The sequence below is a fragment of the Diabrotica undecimpunctata genome, chromosome 7, assembly GCF_040954645.1.
Source record: "Diabrotica undecimpunctata isolate CICGRU chromosome 7, icDiaUnde3, whole genome shotgun sequence".
NCBI classification, from domain to species: domain Eukaryota; kingdom Metazoa; phylum Arthropoda; class Insecta; order Coleoptera; family Chrysomelidae; genus Diabrotica; species Diabrotica undecimpunctata.
The window spans coordinates 65385296-65407835 of NC_092809.1; the positions used below are offsets into that span (position 1 = coordinate 65385296).

The 22540-nt window shown below is 32.8% G+C and overlaps 1 protein-coding gene across 2 annotated transcripts in view; it reads left to right on the forward strand.

The window, feature by feature from the left end:
• LOC140446794 (microfibril-associated glycoprotein 4-like) overlaps window positions 1-20804 on the forward strand; it is a 50853-nt gene extending 30049 nt beyond the window's left edge. Inside the window, exons 4-6 of one of the 2 annotated variants that reach the window (XM_072539383.1) lie at window positions 5730-5960; window positions 13113-13346; window positions 20501-20804. In XM_072539383.1, coding sequence (XP_072395484.1) covers window positions 5730-5960; window positions 13113-13346; window positions 20501-20679 — 644 coding nt within the window. In that variant the 3' untranslated portion in view covers window positions 20680-20804. The remainder of the gene's footprint in view (window positions 1-5729; window positions 5961-13112; window positions 13347-20500) is intronic. The other variant, XM_072539384.1, reaches the window with a different exon arrangement.
• The last annotated feature ends 1736 nt before the right edge of the window (window positions 20805-22540 follow it).

Sequence of the window (22540 nt, forward strand, 5' to 3'; positions counted from 1 at the left end):
TTTTGCTTATCTTCTTATCTCCATCCATTTTTTTATTTCTATAAAACGCTGTATTTTTCGCTTGAATTCTTCTTTTCATATATATATCTTTATTTCTTCTGTTGACTAGTACTCCCAAATATTTTAATGTTTTAACCTCTTCCGAATTGTGTACATCTATTGCCAGTTATGTCATTTGTGTCTTCTTTTTCTTGCTTACAATTATGTATTTTGTTTTATTTTCATTCCTCTCAGTTTGGCTTTATTTTCTATTTCTTGGAAGGTTTTCTTTAATGCATTTTTATCTGTTACTACTATGGTTATATCGCCTGCATATCCGATTACTTGTACTGCATTCTTGTTTAGAGTTCCTGCATTTGACAGCATTTTTATTATCTTGTCTAGTAATAAATAGTACCGTTGAGATCGCATCTCCTTGTCTCACTCCATTTTTTATTTTTACTATTTCTTTTCTTTTTCTTCTGTTCTTTTTATCATTCTTATAATTTTATTTGATTCTCTCTTGTAAGTCTTGGATCATTTTTCTTCTGTTTAGTTTGTCAAACGTCTGTAAAGCTTAGAAAAAGTATATGTGTTTCTCCGTCGTACTCGTATGTCTTCTCTATCACTTGTTTTAGCGTATGTATAGTGTCTATCGTGGATCTTTCTTTTCTAAAGTATACTATACTCTGTATAGTGCCTCCCCATATTTTATAAGTTCTGCCCATATTCCGTCTTCTCCCGCTGTTTTCTCATTTTAAATTCTGCATATTTTCCCTTTCACTTCTGTATAGGTCAATTCTTCTTTTTCTTCATCTTGTTCCAAGTTCGTTATTGGTTCTCTTTCTTTTCTTCTATCCGTTTCTTGATATATTTCTTTGAAGTACTTCTGCCATTTTTCTGCTTCTATAGGTATATTAGCTGTCCGTTTTCGCTTACCTAGTTTTAAGTATTTGTATTTTTCTCGGTCTTTTTCTTTAGTTGTGCTTAACCATTTCAATCTTGTTTAATTTTTTTTCTTCCACTGCTAATTTGCACCTATGATCAAACCAATTATTTCTTTTTTTATTTTGCATTTTGTCAACCACTTACTCTGCTGCATTGTTATTTCTTATTTGATTTTTTTCTACTGTTCCTCCATTTATTGTTCGTTTCTCGCATCTCTATATTTATTTCTTGTAAAAAATCTTCTTCTTACTTCTTTCCCTTTCAATTTGTTTACGTCTCATATTTTCTGTGCTTTTCGCCTTGTACTTTTCGTTGTTTTTGTTTTATCTTTTGTAATCACTAACATATGGTGCAAATCGATGTGAGCCCCTCTGTGAGCTCTAACGCCATTTATCAATTGTTTGTGTGTCTTTTTAATTAGTATGGTCTCTTTGATTTCCCTGTAGACTTCCTGGTATTATCCATGTTATTTTATGTATGTCTTTGTGTTTATATCTCGTGCTACTTATGTCCATGTTTAATGCTGCTGTTAAATTTCATAGTCTGTGTCCTTATTATTGTTTGTTGTGTTATGTCTTAAATTTGCACCTGCAACTCCTCTGAAGCAATTTTCTTTGCCTATTTCTGCCTTGAAATCTCCTATAAAGATTAATATATCTTCTCCTAGGATTTTCTCGGCGTTTTCTTCTAGTATTTCATCGAACTGCTATTTTATCAAGTCATCACTATTTTCTGTGTGTGCATAGATATTTATTATGGAAAACATATTCGGTTTGCTGTTTACTTGTATCTATGATATTCTTATAATTCTTGGTATACATTCCAGAACTTTGTGTCTTATTTCTCCTATCACTATAAAAGCCCTTGCTTTATATCCTTCTTTTTCTTCACCTGCATACCATACTGTATAATTTTTCTTTTCCTTTATCTGGTTTTCTGAATTACTGGAATATATATCTTGTGTTTTTTTTTACTATTTCTCTAGTTTTTTCATTTTTCCTGTATCCAGCAGCGTCCTGACTATGCGTTCCAATGTTTTTTGTCATTTTCTTATTTCTCTTTCTCTTTTTTTTTATTTTTCATATTATCCTGAATATATATTGACTAATTTTCTTCTTCGTTTGCATTTTCTGTTTCCTTTTCATCGATATTTTCTTATTTTTCTAGTTTTTTGAAGAGTTTTCAATTTCTGTGAGTTTATTTTTCTTTATTCCATTTCAGCACCTTGTCCTCTATTTCTAATTTCTGGTATCTGATTTTTACTTTTTTTCCGAGAAAGAACATAAGTCGGGCTTTTATAAGTCTCTCAATAATAGTACCGGTAGTAAGGCAATAGGTCTATAGTTGTAGACATGTAAACCCTTATGAAGAGGAATATTATTGACTGTATTTCAAAAATGAAAAGATAAAAAGCCAAGATTGTTTTTTAAAACGACAGCAGAACAACTAGTATTGTCTCAAATTTTTAGAGGAAAATCAAGACCACTACATCGGGAAACAAAATAGTGTAGTGTAACAAAACAAAGAAAAGGTGTTACATGCCTCAAGTTGCAAGACAAGAGATTGTAATTAGATATATAAAAAATATTGGTTACTTGGACATGATCCACTTATAATATAACTCAGAATATGTTACTGCTCTAAAAGTATATCCAACATTTATCAAACTAACTTTGTCGTCTGTTTCTTTTTAATAGACGTTAGTTACTCCATAAACTGGAATATATTGCTTTATGCTAAACATTTTATTAACCTTTAACTACGGGCGCCCCTCCATTAGTCATAACTACGTGCCAATAAAAGCCACAACTAGGTATTTTTAGTACATATATTGTATATAATAAATGTAGGCATATATTTAAGAGAATGTCTTAACAAAAAAAATAATACATAACGAAAATATAAAGATTAGCAACAAATATAAGAACAAAAACTCAACCACTTCTTTTTCTCTAAAAATAACCTTCTTGAGATTCTTGTATATTAGCTTAACATTAAAAATATTATAAAACTAGTATATAAATCTAAAAACTAGGAGTAAATAATCATTCACAAATGAACATATTTGAGAATATGTGTGCTATTCACTTTTGTTTTCTTCCTCGTTTGCGTCTACTAAATTAAAATTTGCACAAATTGTAACAGAGTGCTCTTTACAAACCATTCTATTACATTTGTTGCAAGATATTGTTGTAACTCTATTTTTGCTCCTTCTACAACAATGGCACCTCCCCCGTTTTTTTGCTGGTGGTTCTTCATCGTGGTCGTCTTGTACGTTTTTGTATTTCTTCAAGAATATTTTTAAATCCAGAGGTAAACTCTGTATTTCCGCCCTCTCAGAAAGATGAGGTCTTATCAATGCCAATGATAATTCTTTTAGAAAAACTCTTCTATATTTTTGAGGATTGTCGATGTTGGCAGCATTGTACAGGATCTGGCTGTTAATTCCGGCAATATTCAGGAGTTGAAAAAACAATGCCATTGGCCATCTTCGTGTTCTTCGGGATACCGAATAGGTACTGCACATTTTGTCTACAGTGTCTACGCCTCCTTTATGTGAATTATAGTCTAAAATTATCATTGGTTTTCCTGTTTCGGGATCTACTGTAGAATTACTGTGCATGGTAGATAGGAGAATAACAGCTTTATTTTTTTTTTGGTGTGTAGGATACAATGGTAACTTCTTTTTGAAAACCAAAAGTGGATGATCCAATTGGTGTGTTTTTTCTTGGTAAAAACTCTGGAGGTAGTTCCCTTTTATTTCGTTTAAGTGTGCCAACCATCGTTATCTTTTCCTTCAAAAGGTCAATTGCCAACGAATAACTCGTATACCAATTGTCGCATGTTAAATTAAGGTTTTTATCTTTCCAAGGTTGAAGCAGGCGATGGGTAATATCCGTTGGTGTGTTAGATTTTTTGTAGGGCCCTTCTGATTGTTGACCACAATACACCTCAAAATTGGTGACATAAAAGGTCTGCGCGTCACATAACACAAACACTTTTAAGCCATACTTTGCAGGTTTACTTGGAATGTATTGCACAAAGTTGCATCTACCTCTAAAAGGTATCAACATTTCATCGATAGTCATTTCTTCTCCCAAGGAATAGTTGCTGCTACAGTTTTTCATAAACGTATCAAGAGTAAAGCGAATGGCAGCAAGTTTGTCAATTGATTTTCGGTCCTTTCGAGTATCTTTGTTGTCAAACCTAAGAGCAGCAAGTAAAAATAAAAATCGATCTGCGCTCATACAGGCTCGAAAAATTTCTGAGCCGTTACCATCTTTTGTCCACAATTCGAGGAAGTGTGTATGATTTTGTTTTTTAATCCCTGCAAGAAATAATAATCCTAATAATGCCATGATTTCCTGTTTAGTCGTATCTTTAGCCCGTCTTGGCCGTTCATAATTTAATCGCATTTTTGCAATCTGCAAATTTGTACATTCAACTATATTTTCTATGATTTCATTTGTAAAGAGTTTTTCAAAAGCACTTAGTTCCGTAGTAACATCTCTCGCACAAACTGTTGGCCCAGGAAATATCTTGACAATATTTTTTGAAGGAGTTTTAGTAAATTTGCTAAGAAGAGATTTCTTATACCATTTAGTTTTTCTGTCTTTTGCTATAAAATAATCATTGTCTTCATCAAGATCTGAACTGTTTTCAATGTTACTGTTTGTGTTCGAGTCAATCGTATATTGATTTTCGTCATTCAGATCAACTTCTGATTCAGTGTCGTGCTCCGTTTTTTCTATTAGCTCGTCGTCTGAAGTATCTGGGTCTCCACCAACATCTTCATCAGATTCTTCCTCAAATATAGCTTGAGCCATAGCTCTAAGTTCATCTTCTGAGAGTTTTTGGGGATTTCTTACTGGTACACGATCCCTGCAAAGTAAATATTTTGTAGTACCTCTCGATTTATAAACGTTACGAGAAATATATAGAGGCAACGTTTGTAATTTTTATTATTTATTTCTAATTAATATTTCAAAGAGACATGACCGTATTGCTATGGAAGAAAGAACATGAAAAAACAAGACCACAAAAACAACTAGAAGGTCGTTAAATAGTCCAATAATAGGTACTCACAAATATCCAAATAGATAACGGTATATTAAGTTATGAGAAAATGCTAAAATAAAATATTTGATCAAATGTATTATCATAAAACTAGTTTTATTATAATAAAATGAAAGTTTTATTAAAATTTTAATAACAAATTACAAATTCTTTTATTCAAAACGTTACAAAATGTCTAGCTTTTGTTACATATAAGTCGCTATACATTAATAATGATATTTTTTAGTAGATAAACGTAATATAAATCTCACAAAATTTACTTACATAACTAGGTGCTTGGTGTACTACATACATATGGTAAACTTCTCCTGAATTTTTCCAACCGTCATTCTATCTCTGCAGCAATCAATTTTACAACAAACTGTTGAGGTTTATAGCTGACACATCAGAGATAGGTTAGGTAGAGGGACACGTGCGCAACCAGTGCTTATCAGAAATAGCGGCCAATTTAGTGCGACTGGTGTACTGAGTACACCCTAGCCCGTAGTTAAAGGTTAATGTCAATTTTAAATTATATTTTACTGTTGATGGTATGATTTTAGTTTAGAGTTTAGAAGGTTTATAAATTCTTATCAATGTTTTTGCGCTCTTTTATTATTAACAAGAATTACTCTTTTAACTCTTGTAACTACAACTCTTTTATTATTAATAATATTACTAACAACATTTTTTATTATTGCTTGTTATTAATTTAAACTAACTGAAACTAATAATTCAACTTTTAGGAAATACTAAATCTGGAGTATATGAAATAAAACCACTTTTAAGTAACAAGCCATTCGCTGTTCTTTGCGATATGGAAACTAGAGGTGGTGGTTGGACACATATTCAAAAACGCTTTGATGGATCTCAGAACTTTTATCTACCTTGGATAGACTACAAGTTTGGATTTGGAGATTTAGAAAGGGAATTTTGGATGGGATTGGAGAATATTTACCATATGACAGGTAATAGCAGTAAGTTTCTATTTCATAATACGGATATTTATTCATGAAGATAAAGATTATTCGAGTCCGTCTGATTAACTTTATAAGACCTCCAAATGCCATTGGAGACCCTTCAAACTGACAATTTATTTATTGCTTTAAAACTGGTTGAGACATACAAATAAAATTTCGTAAGTTTTAAATGGTAGTTTCATATTTTCAACATAAAATTTTATAAGAATTTAAATAAAAGCTATAGCGGGATAAGATGGTCAAAAGTGCCCCAGCACTGCAACTTATTCTTTCAATAAAGCATATAAAAACATGACCTCATACAAATTTTTATCTTCCTAGTGCCCATAGAACCTCTTAAATCTAAAAAAGAAGCTTTTTTCGACTTTATTTTTTTCTGGACGCAATTTTGCTTTAAAAAAAATCTGAAAAAATTCATGAGGATGTATCTTTTAAATACAAAAATAGCCTGATTTTTTTCAAATTTTTATATTACAAATTGAGCTCAGAAAAAATCATTGAAATTTTCAATAATTTTTTAGGTTATGTTAATAATTTTTGGCTAACTTTTAAATAGTAATTTTTTATGTATTCTTTTGTTGTTCTTTTAAACGGCCAAGGCAGAATTTTTAATTTCTGAGTGAAAAGCATCGAAAAATCAGAAATATCGTTTTTTTACTCATTTATTTGCGCATAACCTTAAAACTCAGTTGGTAATTCAATATTTTTCAATATTTTTTCTTCAACAATATCAAAATTTATTCTAAAAGTCCCCATTTAACTCTTTCATAAAAATAAAAGTCGAAAATACCACGTTTTTTTTATCCTTTTTACACTTTTTTTTACCTTACCTCAAAATCAGATAGTTAGATGTATGCTTTTCAATTTACTTTCTTACGGGCTATGAATCATCATTGTTAAAATAATCATTCTTAACTTACAAATTCTCAAATTGCTAAAAAATCGAGTTTTCTAGAATATAATTTATGATTGACCCTTCCTCAATAATTGTTTTTATCGCTTTTAATCGCATATCACTTTTTGTGCGCAAGCCTTAGCTGATAATACATATTGCCTACATATTACGGTCTAGTGCCAAATGTTTATCAAAATAAATAAGTTACTAGATAATGATAGAACACGAATATGGGATATATCATCTCTTTGTCCTAATATCTGTTGCGAGTTAATATCGAAAATCTCGAGTCATATTAAAATTCTTGAAATAGTTGGTCAAATCGAAGTTTAGAGTTAACTATTATAATTGCCATATATCCTATAGGCGCGCGTATCGTACTCTATGAGCTAACACAGTCAAAGCGATACGAAGGCGACGGCGACACGAAGGCGATACGAAGGCTAAGACGAAAGCAGTGGCGACAACAACAATGTCTGCTACGTTCATGATCCGCAACCATGACAACGACAATGGAAGTATGAGCGTTGCAGACATTGTTTCTGTCGTCACTGCTTTCGCCTTGGTGTCGCCTTCGTATCGCCTTCGTACCGCCGTCGCGTCGACTTCGTATCACTTTGACTGTCTTAGCCTTATCATCAAATAATCATCTTTTCCTAAAATCCGTTGCAATATTATCGAGGATCTTGAAAACTATCAATCACATGGAAAAGTATCGAAAGAATGGAGTATATTAAAATTATCACATAGGCGCGCGTATGCGTCCGCCATCAGTTACGATATTCTCGAACTCAAATTATCAAAGTGCGATATGTATCAATATTTTGTATCGATCGAATGATTTATCGATTCAGTAAGGAAACGAAGAGTGTCGAATTTACTATTTTGGATCATAGTAGATGTGAATTTTAAGATATCGTCAGAGGCTGATTTGTGAAAGTTAAATTGTGCTTACTTACTAATATCAATTGCAGTAAGTATAAGGTGCTACCCTAGCCTATGTTAGAGCATGTAATTACATATTGTTTTTGTTACCACAAGATCAAGAATTTGAGTTTTAGCGTTTGAATAGTGATCAAAATGATGATGGGTAACAGAATATAATAATCGAAAGAATGTAAAAATCTAATCAAGGTGAGAATACTTTAGCAATAGAAGCTGAGACATCCAGGTGGTCAAGACATCCAACTACAACGACCAAGCTGATATTGCAAGAAATCATTAACTTTTCAGACTGAAAGGGACCTCAAAATTTTTTTTCGGGAACCTGTCAGTTGGGTTAAGCGATTTGCTATTTGGCTGAGTTGATGGATGATAGTAATAACATCAATTTGAAGTATATTACAATGAAACTAAAGATTATTAAATTACTGATAATATCCAGGCATATAAGCAGTAAGGCCTATAAATGCTACATTGAGTATAAACCTGATTCAATTGGTTATGGTGGTAGTTTGCGCCACGCATGTGACTGTGCAAATGGGTTACGCACTGTGAGTTCGTGTTCTCATATAGCCGCAGTCATATATTATCTCAGTAATTCAAGATATAAATCGAGAATCATAAGACCAGCAAAAATTCTATCAGAAATTTACCTACCAAACCTATACCAAACTTACCAACATATTCAACCATAAAAATTCCGTTTCGATTTTCTTCCTTATTATTTCAAATTTTTCATTGTGAACAATAGCCTAAACTAAGGCAAACTGGATGTTTCATCAACTAATTCGGATGTTCAAACAGATCCGCCCTTAGGAAATAAAAAAGACAAAGAAGTATCAGTATCGAGTTATCGGCCTAAGATACTGATAACCACATTTATGATATTGGCAGATACGTGGGAAGTGTAACTATGCTGCCAGTTCTAGAAAAAATAAAATTAGCTGAAAGAAACTTGGGTGCTGACTACAGATTATGATTTTGTGAGAGATGCTGTACATTTAAAAGAAAATTTAACCATAAATGGTTAGACTTATACAGCCCGTGGCTAGTATATTCAAAGCGCTTGTAAAGAGCCTTTTGTAAATTCTGTGTCGTCTTTCCTCCACTGAAAGGGACAATCATTAGGGTCATTTATAATAAGGGCCTTTTATAACTACAAAGATGTCCGTCCACACATGTTGCAAAGATCATCCAAAAAATCAATACCTTAAGATGGTTGGCGAGGCTGCGGAAGCTTTTTTAATAGCGAAAGCAGTTGACATTTAGATTAACGAGATTTCGAGCAATTAAATAGAAACTAACAGAAAAAGTCTTATGTTCAGCTATATCATGTATCGTCTTCTGAGGCACTCACGATTTACCTCTCCGGGAGAGAGAATCGAGTGAGGGTGTTTTCCAAGACTTGTGTAATTTTCTAACTGATACCGGAGACAAAATTTTGCAGGAGCACTTTGAACATGGGGCTAAGAATGCCTCATATAAGTCAGTGAGGATATAAAATGAAATAATTGACATCTGCTGCCACGTAATTAGAAGAGAAATTTTTGAAAAAGTCAAAAAAGCAACCTACTATGGAATATTAGCTGACGAAACCGCTGATATTTCAGGCAAAGAACAGTTGTCAATTAGTTTGAGATATTTTGATAAAGAAACTGACGAAATTCGTGAAGCATTTACAGGGTTTGTTCATCTGGATGCTCTGAATGCACCAAGCATTTGATGATTTCCTGACATATCATAAAGTTGATCCACTCAAATTTGTCGGCCTTGATTTTGATGATTGCTCCACTATGTCGGGAAAAGAAGGCGAAGTTCAAGCAATTTTTAGGAACAAATACAGCAAATCTTTTTTTTTCCACTCTTATACGTGATCCACCCGGTATACGTAAATATTTGCCATTTTTGGAATACTTTTAAATTCCTTGCCGTTTATTTTAATAGATTCATTTTTGCCTACTATAAGTTGCCTTCTTTGTTTGTTTCTTTTTACTTCTTTCCATTTATTGTTATTACGAGCTGAAGTATCCTCATCTAAATTTCACATTTTTCTTTTGTTACAGCATTTAGTATAGCACACGAAACACAATTTCTTGAGACTTCTGATTTTATCAAAGAGCTGGCAACACCCTCAATCAGCTTCTTATTTTTATCAGTGTAGTTATTGTGCTTGTCAGCGTAAGTTTTGTTGTTAATTACAATTTTAGAGAATTCTCCACTTTTTTGTACATGTTTTTAATTTCCAGTTTTTGTCTCATTTTTAGTTTTATCGCATTTTAATACGGCAATATTAAAATATTTATTTTGTCTCTTAATTCAATAATTAATAAATCTTTTTGTCTAAGAATATATGAAAATATTTGTGAGTCAACTAGCTTACTTCCTTGAGTTTCCATAGCATCGTAAAATGCCTGGTCTAGGTCGGTAGTTACCGCTGTCGGAGTACAACATGTAATTACATTGATTCTTGCACAGCCAGTATGGAAACAACTCTTACAAATACTGCACTTAACACCATTTAAAACGTTCTTTTTACACTTTTTACACGGTTTTGACTTAGAAGCACTTTCCAACATGCCTACACCATTCAATGCCATGTTGCCAAATTTGTTTGGTTTCTCGAAAAAAATGTAATCCCTTATCATTGACCCAGTGTCTTAATAATTATAATATTTGTTGCTCTAATTATGTAATATAAAGGTCATCTGATCCCATTATGTGGCTAGTTCCCATTACATTATATACACGTTTTTCACTTATGATGTGATAGGACCGAAAACGTTCTTAAAATTTATAAATCTTTTTACAATATAGTTTTCACACCTTCATTGTCAATTTTATGAAGCTCCGGTATCTACGATAGTTTTATTAGTAGGTGTTCATTTTTTTTGTTTTGGCTATTTCCATCGGCTTCGAATAAATTTCATAGAGGTAAGTTGTTAGCTCATTATTTTATTTTGTATTCTTGTATTAAATATAAATTTTGAAATTTACTATTTTATTTGAAAATACAGCCAAAATTTTAGTTTGAAATTAATTTGTTTGAAGTTTCGACGTCCATTTTGGAAATCGTTTTTTGTAATCAGTATTTTGATAAAGATTTCCGAAGTGGAAGTCAAAACGTCAAATAAATTAATTTCAAACTAACATTGTGGCTTTATTCCCAAATAAAATAGTAAATTACATAAGATGCCCCAAGGAAATAGCTTCAGAACAATATAATTTGGATTTCAGTAAAATGGATTCCAAAAGGCCACTGACAGAAAAAAAAACTGGAAAAAGAGGCTGCGCGTATTATGAATGGTGAAGACTTTGACTCAGATCCCTTCGAAGACAGTGGCAGTGACTGGGAAAAAGATAATCTGGAGATAGAATCTTCACACTCGGATAATGAAGCTATCGAAGATTTGATTGTATCTCCTTGTTCTAATGAACCGACAGGGCAAGATGCCATTTCCGATATTGAAAAAATTTCTACGTCGATATCTGGAAAATCAAAGTATGTAGTGATCCCAACAAAAAAAAGTTTTAAGGGTAATAATGGTCATAAGTGGTCGATCGAAGTTCCCCATAAATCAAGAAGGACAGCTGCAAGGAATCTTATTCTTCGTATCAGGTCCCAAAGGTACCGCTAAAAACTGTAATACTTTTAATGAACACTTCTTACATTTCTTTCCAAACAGGCTACTTGAAATTATTTTGCAACATCCAATTGTAAGACAAGTTGAGAAACATAATAATCATAAAAATGTGTCTCAAAGATCAATTGAAGAATTAAGAGCTTTACTTGCAATTTTTGTCCTTTGTGTCGCAAAAAAACCATTTATCTGCAAATTATATGTTTAACACCTCCATTTCAGGAACGTTTTACAGAGCGTGTATAAATTGTTGTCGCTTTACATTTTTACTAAAATGTATAAGATTTGACGAAAAGCAAATAAGGCAAGAGAGATAAGTAAATGATCATCTTAAATGAATCTTTTACTCATATCCGCGAAATATGGGATATTTTCATTGAAATATGCCGCACTTCATATACTCCATCACCATATCTTACAATTGATGAGCAACTGCTAGGATTCTGGGGAAGATGCCCTTTCAGGATGTACATCCCCAATAAACCTTCAAAGTACGGAATTAAGATAGTAATATTATTTGATTCCTCCAGTAAATATATGTTGAATGCAAGTTCCTGTTTGGAAAAGAAAACTAATACCAATGGTTTGAACTTGCAGAACATTATGTCAAAGAACTAACAAAATCTGTCCATGGATCAAATCTGAACGTAACCATGGACAACTGGTTTATGTCAGTGAAACTGGTTGATGAACTGTTACAAGAGCCATATAAATTAATAGCATAAGGTACTCTTCGCAAAAATAAAAAAAAAATCCCACAGAGATGTTGGCACTAAAAGATCGAAATGCAAACTCTTCGATGTTCTGTTTTGATCAGAAGAAAACTTTGTTATCTTACGTCCCTAAAAAACAGAAATTAGTATTACTGCTTTTAACTTTGCTCGAAACGGCAGAAGTATCAGAAGAAATAGGCATGCCTGTAATGATAAAAAATTACAATAACACAAAATCAGGCGTAAATACTTTTGACCAAATGTGTTCCAACATGAGCTGTAACAGAAAAACCCAAAGATGGCCATTGTGTGGCCGTCTTTGGGTTTTCCGACCCAAAACGAGGTAAAAAGTCCGTCTCTCTGTACCAGTATATGGTTGATTTAAGCCAGTCTCTTGCCGAATCATGGATGAGACAAAGATTCGCAACCGCTACTTTGCGTCGAAATATGCGTAACGATATAGTTCACGTTTTAAAGATGCCTGCTGCAGAAGAAGTTTCCATATATCAAGAAAGAAAAAGAAAAATTTGCTTTTATTATCCAAGCCGAAAACGACGAATGACAACTACATATATTATCAAGTATGCAAGCATACGATATGTGGTGAGCATCTTAGCAAAATTTGCACCGAGTGTTTAAAACATTAACCAATTCAATTTTTTATTATTTTAAAATGTGTTATTATAGTGATAAAAACTCTCCTGTTTAGATTCTAAATATACGTTTTGTAATTACAAGGCATCTTTTATAGGTAGTAAAATTTACGATACTCCAGTAATCACGTGCAACTAAACGGTACTAAAAGTACCGTACTTGTTACTAAAAGTCCGGTAATCTAGGTTTTAAAAGAAAGTTTTTACTTTATTTTTAAAGCATTTTTAAACTATGGTATACAGCTAACCACTCGAAATTTCCGTTTTAAACTTTACTTATTGTTATATTTTTGGCTATATTGTTTTAGCATCTGAGACAAGTGAACTATTAATAGAAGTGACGGACACGAATAATAGAATCGGATATGCACAATACACATCATTTGTAATAGGCCCCGAAAGAAACGGATATACCTTAACGGAACTGAACGGATTTTCCGGAGATGCAGGTGATTCTTTAAGTTTTCATGTTGGGGCAAGATTTTCAACATTAGATGTGGATCAAGATACAAAACCAAATAAAAGTTGCGCGAAAGAATATGGTAAGATTTTTTTTATTACAAACAAAAATATTTATTTTATATTATTATTCTTTTCACTTGATCTTAATGTAAATTGGTAATAGTCCATGTTGTGAGATCGCTCACTGTAGGAAAAATGTTTCTGATTCGATTTCTTTGCGGATTCTTGTTGAAAAATGTTCCTTTAAACAAATTTAAAAGGTGTGCGGCAAAATTTTTGTTCAGAAATTGTTTAAACTATTTTTTTTAAACAAATTACAAAAAGAAATATACTTTTTTAGATTTTTGCATCATTTTAAACAAATGAAGGTTTTTACATTTTTCTTTAAAATTGACAGATTTTGATTTATAAGAGGTTTTAAATCCAAAAAATGCGAAAATACGCATTTTTCAAGCTTGAAAACTCTTTCTTCTACAGCTTATAGTAAAAGGTAGGACTACATGAAGAAAAGAGTTCATCAGAAAGAAAAAATCACTTGTCTTTTTTTCTTCTTTTTGTATGTATATAAATCTATTTTTCAATGTACCTACACTAAGTTGTGTCTTGTAGTAGCAGTATCTGCCGTTGTCTTTGTGGTCTTCCCGCTGATCATCTTTCTATTGGGGAACCATCTCCCGGCATCTTTACTACTCTATTAGTTGTCATTCTGATTATACGATAGTTTCATTTCATCAGCAATGTCCAGTTTTATTCAAATATTCCTTTTCTTAGCACATATAAATAAATACAAAAATTATTTTTAGAACTCGCAAGATATTAACAGAAAATGTACTTTTTTATCACAATCTCTAACACAGCCGAAAAAAAATTAAATACATAAACATAAGAAATAAGAAACATAAACATAAGAAACTGAAAACAACTTAAATTTTCTTTAAAAGAAAAATATCCATTTCTAGTTTTGAAAGGTTTGTTTAATATTTGTCTAATGTCTTTAAATTTGGTGTCCGACATGTCTGATATGTTTGAAAACACAAAACCATTTATATTTTCTCTTAAAAATTTTACAGTGTAGTATGTATTGTCGTCATTCATTTCTACTATAATCCTGATGTAATGTTTAACGGTTTTTTTTTGTAGGAAATTGAACCCCCACAACAAATTTTTAGATTATTTCCATCTACTTCAATATTTTTATCGGACTCTATATTTGTAACCATTTTATCCTTCTCTTCTTCAAATAATTCATCTGCCTTGTCATTATTATCATCGTCACTGTTATTCATCTTCATCTCTATTTCTTCTGTTAAATTTTCGTTGCCATTCCTCTCCAGCTCTATTTCTCCTTCTAAATCCTCGTTTCCACTTCCCTCTTGATTGTGATAAAATTCTTCAAATTGAACTGACTTACCGGGTTCAGTATTAAGCAAATTTTTGTTTATTTTTTTAGTGTTTTTTTTTTGTTGTAAACTCTTTCTTTTTTTGTTGTAAAAAATGTAATGATGCATTATCAATTTCAGAGCTTATGTCTTTTTTCGCAAATTTCTCATTAGACGTCTTTTTTAGCAATTCATGTAGTTCAAAGAGACAAATTCAAGATTCAAACTTTCAAGATTTTTTTGAAAGTTTGCTTCAATCGCCTCTATTAGTTTTGTTAGCATTTGGGGAAAGGTGTTTTTTTAAATAAATTTAAGTTAGGTTGACTAGTTTTTAAATCAGTAAGGATATTCTTCCAGAATCTTTTTAAAGACCTAAAAAATCCAACATAACAAGTGGATATGTAAGCCCTGTAGTGGCAGAAATATAAACCCTATATTTGCCCTTTGACCAGCCTTTATTATCTTAATATTCACATGTGAGGACAAGTTGTTCCCAGTTAAAACCTTGGTGGTGTTATCATCCCGTTTTGACCACGGTAAAACAACTTTAAAACTCCAATGTTGGAAAGTTGATACATCAAACTATCCAGATTTTGTTCTATTATACAGTGTACGGGGTGGCCATCCGTTATCCATCTATCATATAATATTTCAGCTTTATAAACGACATACAGTGGTAGGCGATCTCCTGTTGCGGTAGCTGCGAACATTAGAGACACTGCGCTTTTAGTGGCGGTGTATGTATTTTTCCGGGTATCTTTTCCCACGTCAAAATACACATTTTTGGGTACCAGGGTCATTTGACATATTTGTTTCGTCATAATTTAGAATATTTTGAGGTTTAATGTTTTTAAGTGTTATTTTTAAATTATTAAAATATCCCTCTATGATTTCTTTAGTGTTGGCTGCCCTCGATCGTTTATCGTTTTGGCAGTGCCTTTGAGTTAAAATGTGCTTATGTTGTGACAAAAAAGCCTTGACCCAGTCAAAACTAGGAAGGTTGTTGTGAGAGAAATAAACAACTCGAGAAGTTCCTCTGGCATCTATATATTGTTTAACAAACATTCTAATCTTTTAAGGAGCTCTCTCTAAATAACCTCTAAATTTTTGGTAAAGGAGCACCATATTCTGCACTTGCTATAACAATATGCACTAAATGACGTTCTTCTATTTTAGTGAGTGTAAGGGGATGGCCAATGGAAAAAACATGCGTTCGTTTAATGTTGTTCAGAATGGTTCGGCGTGGCAAATTAAAACGTTTCTAAATTTTCGAAAAAGTATGTCTAGGAGTAATTGTTTAATTCTAGCTTAAGGAGTATCATGTTTATTGAAAAAGCAAAGGGAGGTATTGACATTCGAAAGTTGCTTACGCCACGGAGGATGTATGAATCCTCCATGAAAGGATGAAGTTGCAGCAAGATCGAAACTGTCGAGAATGGAATTTAGTATACGAGAGAGAGGTTGTACAGCTCCAGTAGTCCGAGAATAATAAACCAAATTATTTGGTTGAATAACTAGTTGGTAGACTGGATTTTGTGGATTGGCTGATAAGCTAGCTGCATATGACAAAAGAAAATGTTTTCTCCTTAACCAGACTGTCGATTCGTTAGCTTCACAGTACATGCTTTGAGCTGGGCTAGATCTGAAGGCACCTAAGCAAATCCTAAGACCCGTATTGTGTACGGAGTCAAGAGCTTTGAGACGTGACTAGGAGGCAAATATATAGACAAAACTAGCTTAGTCTATTTTAGAGCAAATAATGGATTTGTAAACTGTAAGCAATACCTCTTCGCCAGCTCCCCATTGAAAATGTGCTAAACTTTTAAGAATATTAATATTTTTTAAACAGTTGCCTTTCGTTTCCTGTATGTGTGTATTACAAGTAAGTCAGAAGTCAAAGGTCAGTCCTAAGACTTTATGATGATCAATAACATCTAGTAATACTCAGTTGTATGTCAAAATTGTCAAAAAATTGTCACCGCTAAGGAAAATTATAACTGTTCCAAATACCGCTGTAAAATTTTAATAAAATAATGATGCAAGGAGTCAATAATTTCTTTAAGAAAGGAATGTCATCTGGACCAGAGTCTTTGTTTTTACACAATCGAGTGCCGTCAATAGCTCCTCTATGGTAAATGGTGTATTAAGAGGATAAATTTCTTGTGCAGTTTTTATTGCGGAGAACTTTCCAGTTAATGTGCCTGATGATGTATTTGGTGAGTATTGTCTTTTAGATTTTTGTTCAAACGTATCAGCCAGTAAATTGGCAATGCGTTGTGTGTTATTGATAACAATGTTTTGATAACTTATACTTCAAATACAGAAACTTGTCACGCTGCCCTACATTTGTAGTATTTTCGTCCATACTTAAGCAGAATGTGTGTTAAATTTTGGTGACGAAGTATATTCACTTCATGAAATTTTTCTGTTTTCTTTTAGCACGTAGAGATTCGTCTACGTCATTAGAAAATTTACGAGCAGAAGCCAATCCAATCTGCATTATCGATTCGCCATTTGGGTACATGATAATTGCTAGATTTATTCTCGCTATTTAAAATCAGAATTGGAAAGTGATTAATATCAAAGGGACTGTCATGGACATGCCAGTTTAATAGAAATAATGACTTTGGTTAGAAAAGCTCAAATTAATTGCTGAAAATGTGCCAGAAAATGTTGAAGTACTTGATCCGGTATTTAATAGGCAAGTGCTAGAACAATTTAATACATTTTCAATGACTTTTCCCCTTCCAAATGTTATCAGAATCCCACATAAGGTTTGTGCATTGAAGTCGTCCACAAAAATATAAGGAGTGGTGAGTTGATGGATTAGATGATACATTTCCTCTTCTAAAAGTTTGTAATTAGGTGGTACGTAAATGATACATACTGTAATTTTGCTGGGGCACCAGATTGAGACTGCGATTGCTTCCATGCCAGTAGTGAGTATGTGGAATGTGAAAAACAGATCTCTGGAAACAAAAATTGAGATGGCGCCACTGGCACTTAGGTATTCCTTAAACAATGGTAACCTTCGTAACTTTTAGGTTGTCCAATTTTGGTATCTTTAAAGTTTGTCTCTTGTAAATATATAAAATCTGCCTCTGTTTCTGCCATCAATTGTTTGATTCTTTCATATCTCGGATAGAGTCCATCACAATTCCTTTAATTTAATTTGAAAAGCAACTTAGTAATTAAATGGTAGATTTTTGACTTTTGTGATGTATCTGGGAGATAATTGTCGTCAGTAGATGATTGTGATACTTCAGCGTTGCTATTATTATCTGTGGTTAACTATTTGTTTAATTTTTTCGTTGTTCTAGTAACTCTACCCTTAACAGATCTTTCTGCTAAAGAAAGATATATCCTATACATATCGTTCAACAGGACCTGTAGTAATTTGCAAAGCTTCCATTATTGGATTGCCGTTGCCAAATGTGTTTTCGAGGAATGCAATGATCTGATCAGATACTAACGTATAGCCATTCGCATTTGTGTTACAGAGATATTGTATAATTGTATAATTATCTTTGTGTTGTCTGATAGAATAGCTGCGTTTGTGGATTGCATTCTAGGTTTCTTCTTAACTAATTTTGGTTTATCAGTATTGGGGGAGTGCTAAGGAGGGGGCATTACATCAACGTCAAATGCCTGGTCTTCAAGAGAATTTGTGTCATTAGTTGATGAATGCAGTCGTTTGATACATGGTGCGGGTAATAATGTAGTTGTTTAAAGATGCTCAGAATTTGTTTCAACTATTGTAGTTGTTGAGAATGTTGATGATAAATTATTTGATTGCGGCAATGAGGTTGTTTGTGTATTTGTGTTACGACATTTGTTTTCTGTATGTCCAGGCTGTTTACGAAGAAAACACTCCATACGATCTGTGATCCAGGATATTCTATACGCGCTATGATCATGCTCTACTAAAAGTGACGTTTGAAGCTTGTAGTTCTCAATAGCTAGGGTAACGTAGACTTGACGTCTGAAACTCTGAAACTCATAATATGCGAGTCCTAACCTCCTTAAATACCTGCCTTTAATTATCATATAGGCGACACCATTTTAAGTTCGAAATCTTTGAGTGCCTATTCTATGACCTCATTAGGTATGGATGGACACGGACAGATGTTTAATATTAATATTCTCTTAGCTGGAAAAACTAGTCTTCTTATACTTAGGTTAACGGAATTTACAGTTATAGTGGAATGCTCTAATATAAGCTGGTCAACAAGTTTGGTTCTTGATAAGTAGATGCACACTCGGTTGTTTCAGATTTTCGATGCAAAACAAACATTTTTATGATTAACGATGTTTCCAACTGCCTTAACGTAGTTCAATAACACAAGATTGAGATGGGAATGTATAATAATTGCTTGTTTTTTTTTGGAAAAATGGGTTTAGGTTTTGTTTTAGTTGCAGCAACGTACGAAGTTGTAGGTGTATTGTTTTCTCCGTCACTTGTTAACATTATTGGTTTTGTTACGTTAAAGCAGTTTGTTTAATTTTGTTGCCCTTATAGTTAAAAGCAACAGGTTTAGGATTATCCATAATTGTTGTAATTATTGACCAGTATCTAGATAACAACACACCATGTCGTATTACTGGTTGGCTATAAAATTTGCGTAAAGCGAAAGGTAATTTGAAATATATTAGTGTTTCACTAATGAGCACAAAAAAGTTTAAAGATAAACAAAATAAACAGTTAAATGCAAAAATTATAGTCAGGTTTTAAGTAATAGCTTTACGCTTTTTTGTATGTAATAGTTAACAGTGGTTTCCAATACACTACACCTTTATGTTTTAATATTTAAAATTTAGTAAATTTACCATCCAAATACTCACTGTAAAACTTAAATAACGATTTTCAACATACAGAACGACCTTCTTACGTTAAGACATTATTTTTAATGGTAAAATATGTAAAATATGATATTCTTACCTAACTCTGAACATATTAATTAATCAAAAATACTATTTAGATTTAAATGTCCATGTATTAATTTTAGTACAGCTAATAACCCAAAGCGGTTAATGCTGTTATTAATAAAATAAAAAAAAATGGAACAATGATATAAGCAGAATGGCAGACGAAAGGATACTCACGATAACAAGAGACTAATCGCCATTTTGTGGAAAAAGTCTTCTTCGTCTTCTTTCTTCTAGTATATAGGCTTTAAAGCCTGTTTCTTCTTCAATATTAGCCTCCTAAACTGTTAAAATTGTCGCATTCTCTTTTTCTTGGTCTGCCAATACTTCTTCGTCCATTTGGTGACTTATCTCATGATATTCGTACTATTCTATCCTTCCTCTGCCATTCTACTGATGTGTTCGTTCCACTCCTGTTTTTGTTTTGTCACCTATTCATTTATGTCTTTTATATTGCATGCTCTTCTTATATTTTCGCTTCTCTCCATATCCAACAGACTTCTCTCTGATATTCGTCGGAGTATTTTCTTTTCTGTGATTTGTCTTAGTACAAATACGGCGTCTACGAAGGATCTTCCGGATCTGAATCTTTGTTGTGGGGGGTAGAAAAAGTGTGGGATAAAATAACACGAAGGCACAATCCAAGAAAATAGAAACAGGCAAAATTACCTAATAGAGAGATAGAAGGAGAAGTTGGTTTGTTTTATTTAGATTTATATCGATGTTTACGTATATAGTATAGAGAATTTTTTAAACCTTGTTTATTTCAGAAATATTTTATTGGAATATAAAGTTTTATTAGAATTATTTTTGCCAAGTTTGATGCCTATAGAAGTACCTACTTATTTTCGCCTTTTTCTCATGCATATAAATTCATATAAACTCGTCAGTAGATACAACATCGAACTTATCATTTTTTTTTTTTTTAGAGTCTGCTTGGTGGTTTGTCAGTTGTTTGGACAGTAATCTTAATGGAAAGTATATGAATATAGTATTTGATGACAAATCCCATCCCCTTGGGCTCATTTGGCCGTCATTTACAGACAGTACTGCAAATTTAGCCGGATCAAGGATGATGATACGAGCACCTACTACTCGTACCACATAAAACCTAAATCAAAATATTTTCCTGCTCAGAAAAGATAATTTTTAACACTTAGTTGTAATGTACGTTCAAAAAGCATTAATTTTTAATTAAAATGATTAAAGTAAATAAATTCTGATAAATAAAAATGTCTTTTTTAATTTCCTATTCAAACGGCCACTATTTGTAATTTGGTTAAATTTCCTAACGTAAGCAAATCATACAAAGTAGATAGACTCAATAATAAAATTGAATTACATAGTTATAACTTATTTTCTTAAATATAGTCCCTTGGACAGCGGACTCTATGAAATCCACACAGTAAGAGGCTAAAGGCTCGCCTCCTCCCTGTCAACCAGTTTATTTTAAAGACAAAACAAAATATCTAGTGCGCGTCAATTTTTAAATTTTTCTAATTGAGTCCGAGTCAAGGAGTGTAAAATTAGCCACCAGCGACGCAAATGTTAGTGAACAGCCCGTGGAAATATAGCTAATAGTCCACAGAAATTAAAACTCAGTATATTAATTAATGTCAGTACATGAAACGTACAAGGGCTAAAGACAATCACAGGTAAACTGTCAATTATTGAATGGGGGCTGAACAGAATGATATAAAATTAAAATCTCTGGGCTGGCTAAAGTGCATTGGTTAGGAGAGAGCCATTTTAGAACACATAATAGCAATTATGGTTACTTCTCTGGTAGTGAGACTATGGAAGACCAACGCAAATAAGATTTAATGGAATTTCGTCGAAATATAGCAAAAGCTATAGCTATGGTACCGCGTTCTAAATTAGGACCTCTGAACTTAACAATAAAACGAACTGTGTATGGCACTAGATTTGGTATTGTTTGATATCTTATAGGGCCGCAAGCAAAAAAAAAGTATCATGTATAATATTGCGTTCCAATAAAAATGTTTTATAAAATTTGATGATGTTGCATTTTTCATAGCATTGATACAACTCAAAATTGTAGCGCCTGTATCATATCCCGGTTTCTTGTACTCCATTTTCGCACTCATTCCAGTAATTATCTATATTTTTAACAGTACTACTCATTTGGTCTTCTAGTTTTTCTTTAAGTTTGTGTTCAAATTTTTTAACTATCTTAGGGTTTCGTAGACTGTCCACTTCTTCTTTGCTTCCTTTACCATTTTTTTGTTTTAGAGATTCGTGCCCTTAGTTTAGCCTGCACCAGGTAGTGATCGGAGTTAATGTTTGCTTCACGTCTGGTATGTAAATTCGTAACATTGCTGTAATGTCTTGCGTCCACAACAACATGGTCAATTTGATTGATTGTGTTACCATTTGGGCTAACCCAAGTGCCTTTGTGTATATTTTTACGCTCAAAGCATGTGCTGGCTATCACCATATTTATTGAGGATAAATAAGATGTAGCGTCCTATTTTCTGTGCTATTTTTTAATGTTTTACTAGGGCGGTGCGATAAGTACTTAGCCTACAAAAAAAAAAACGAAAACTTTAAAGAAGTAGCAATTTATTTCTCAACATGAGTTCATGAAATTTTGTCACGTTTATTTCCGTGGTAGCTGATGTACTACCACGTTGAAACTCGTTAAACTGTAACGGTATAATTTGCCCACCACATTTTGTATCACTTATAGAGGGTTGAAAGTGGGGACTGAGCAATTATTGGGCTGGAGATAGGGTAAGCAAACAGACCAAAATGTTTGCGAACGGCCACTCTTGGTGTGGTTGGAGAGCTGGGTCGTAAGTAAGTGAATAAAATGAAAACTAGAAGGGGTAACTACAAAGGAAGAAATCAAAAAAATACTTACATAGATTTCCTGGGCAACACACCCAAGAAGGTTCCTAAACTATTTGAATTTGTTCGCCGTTTAGAAGTATTCTCTTGCTGGATAA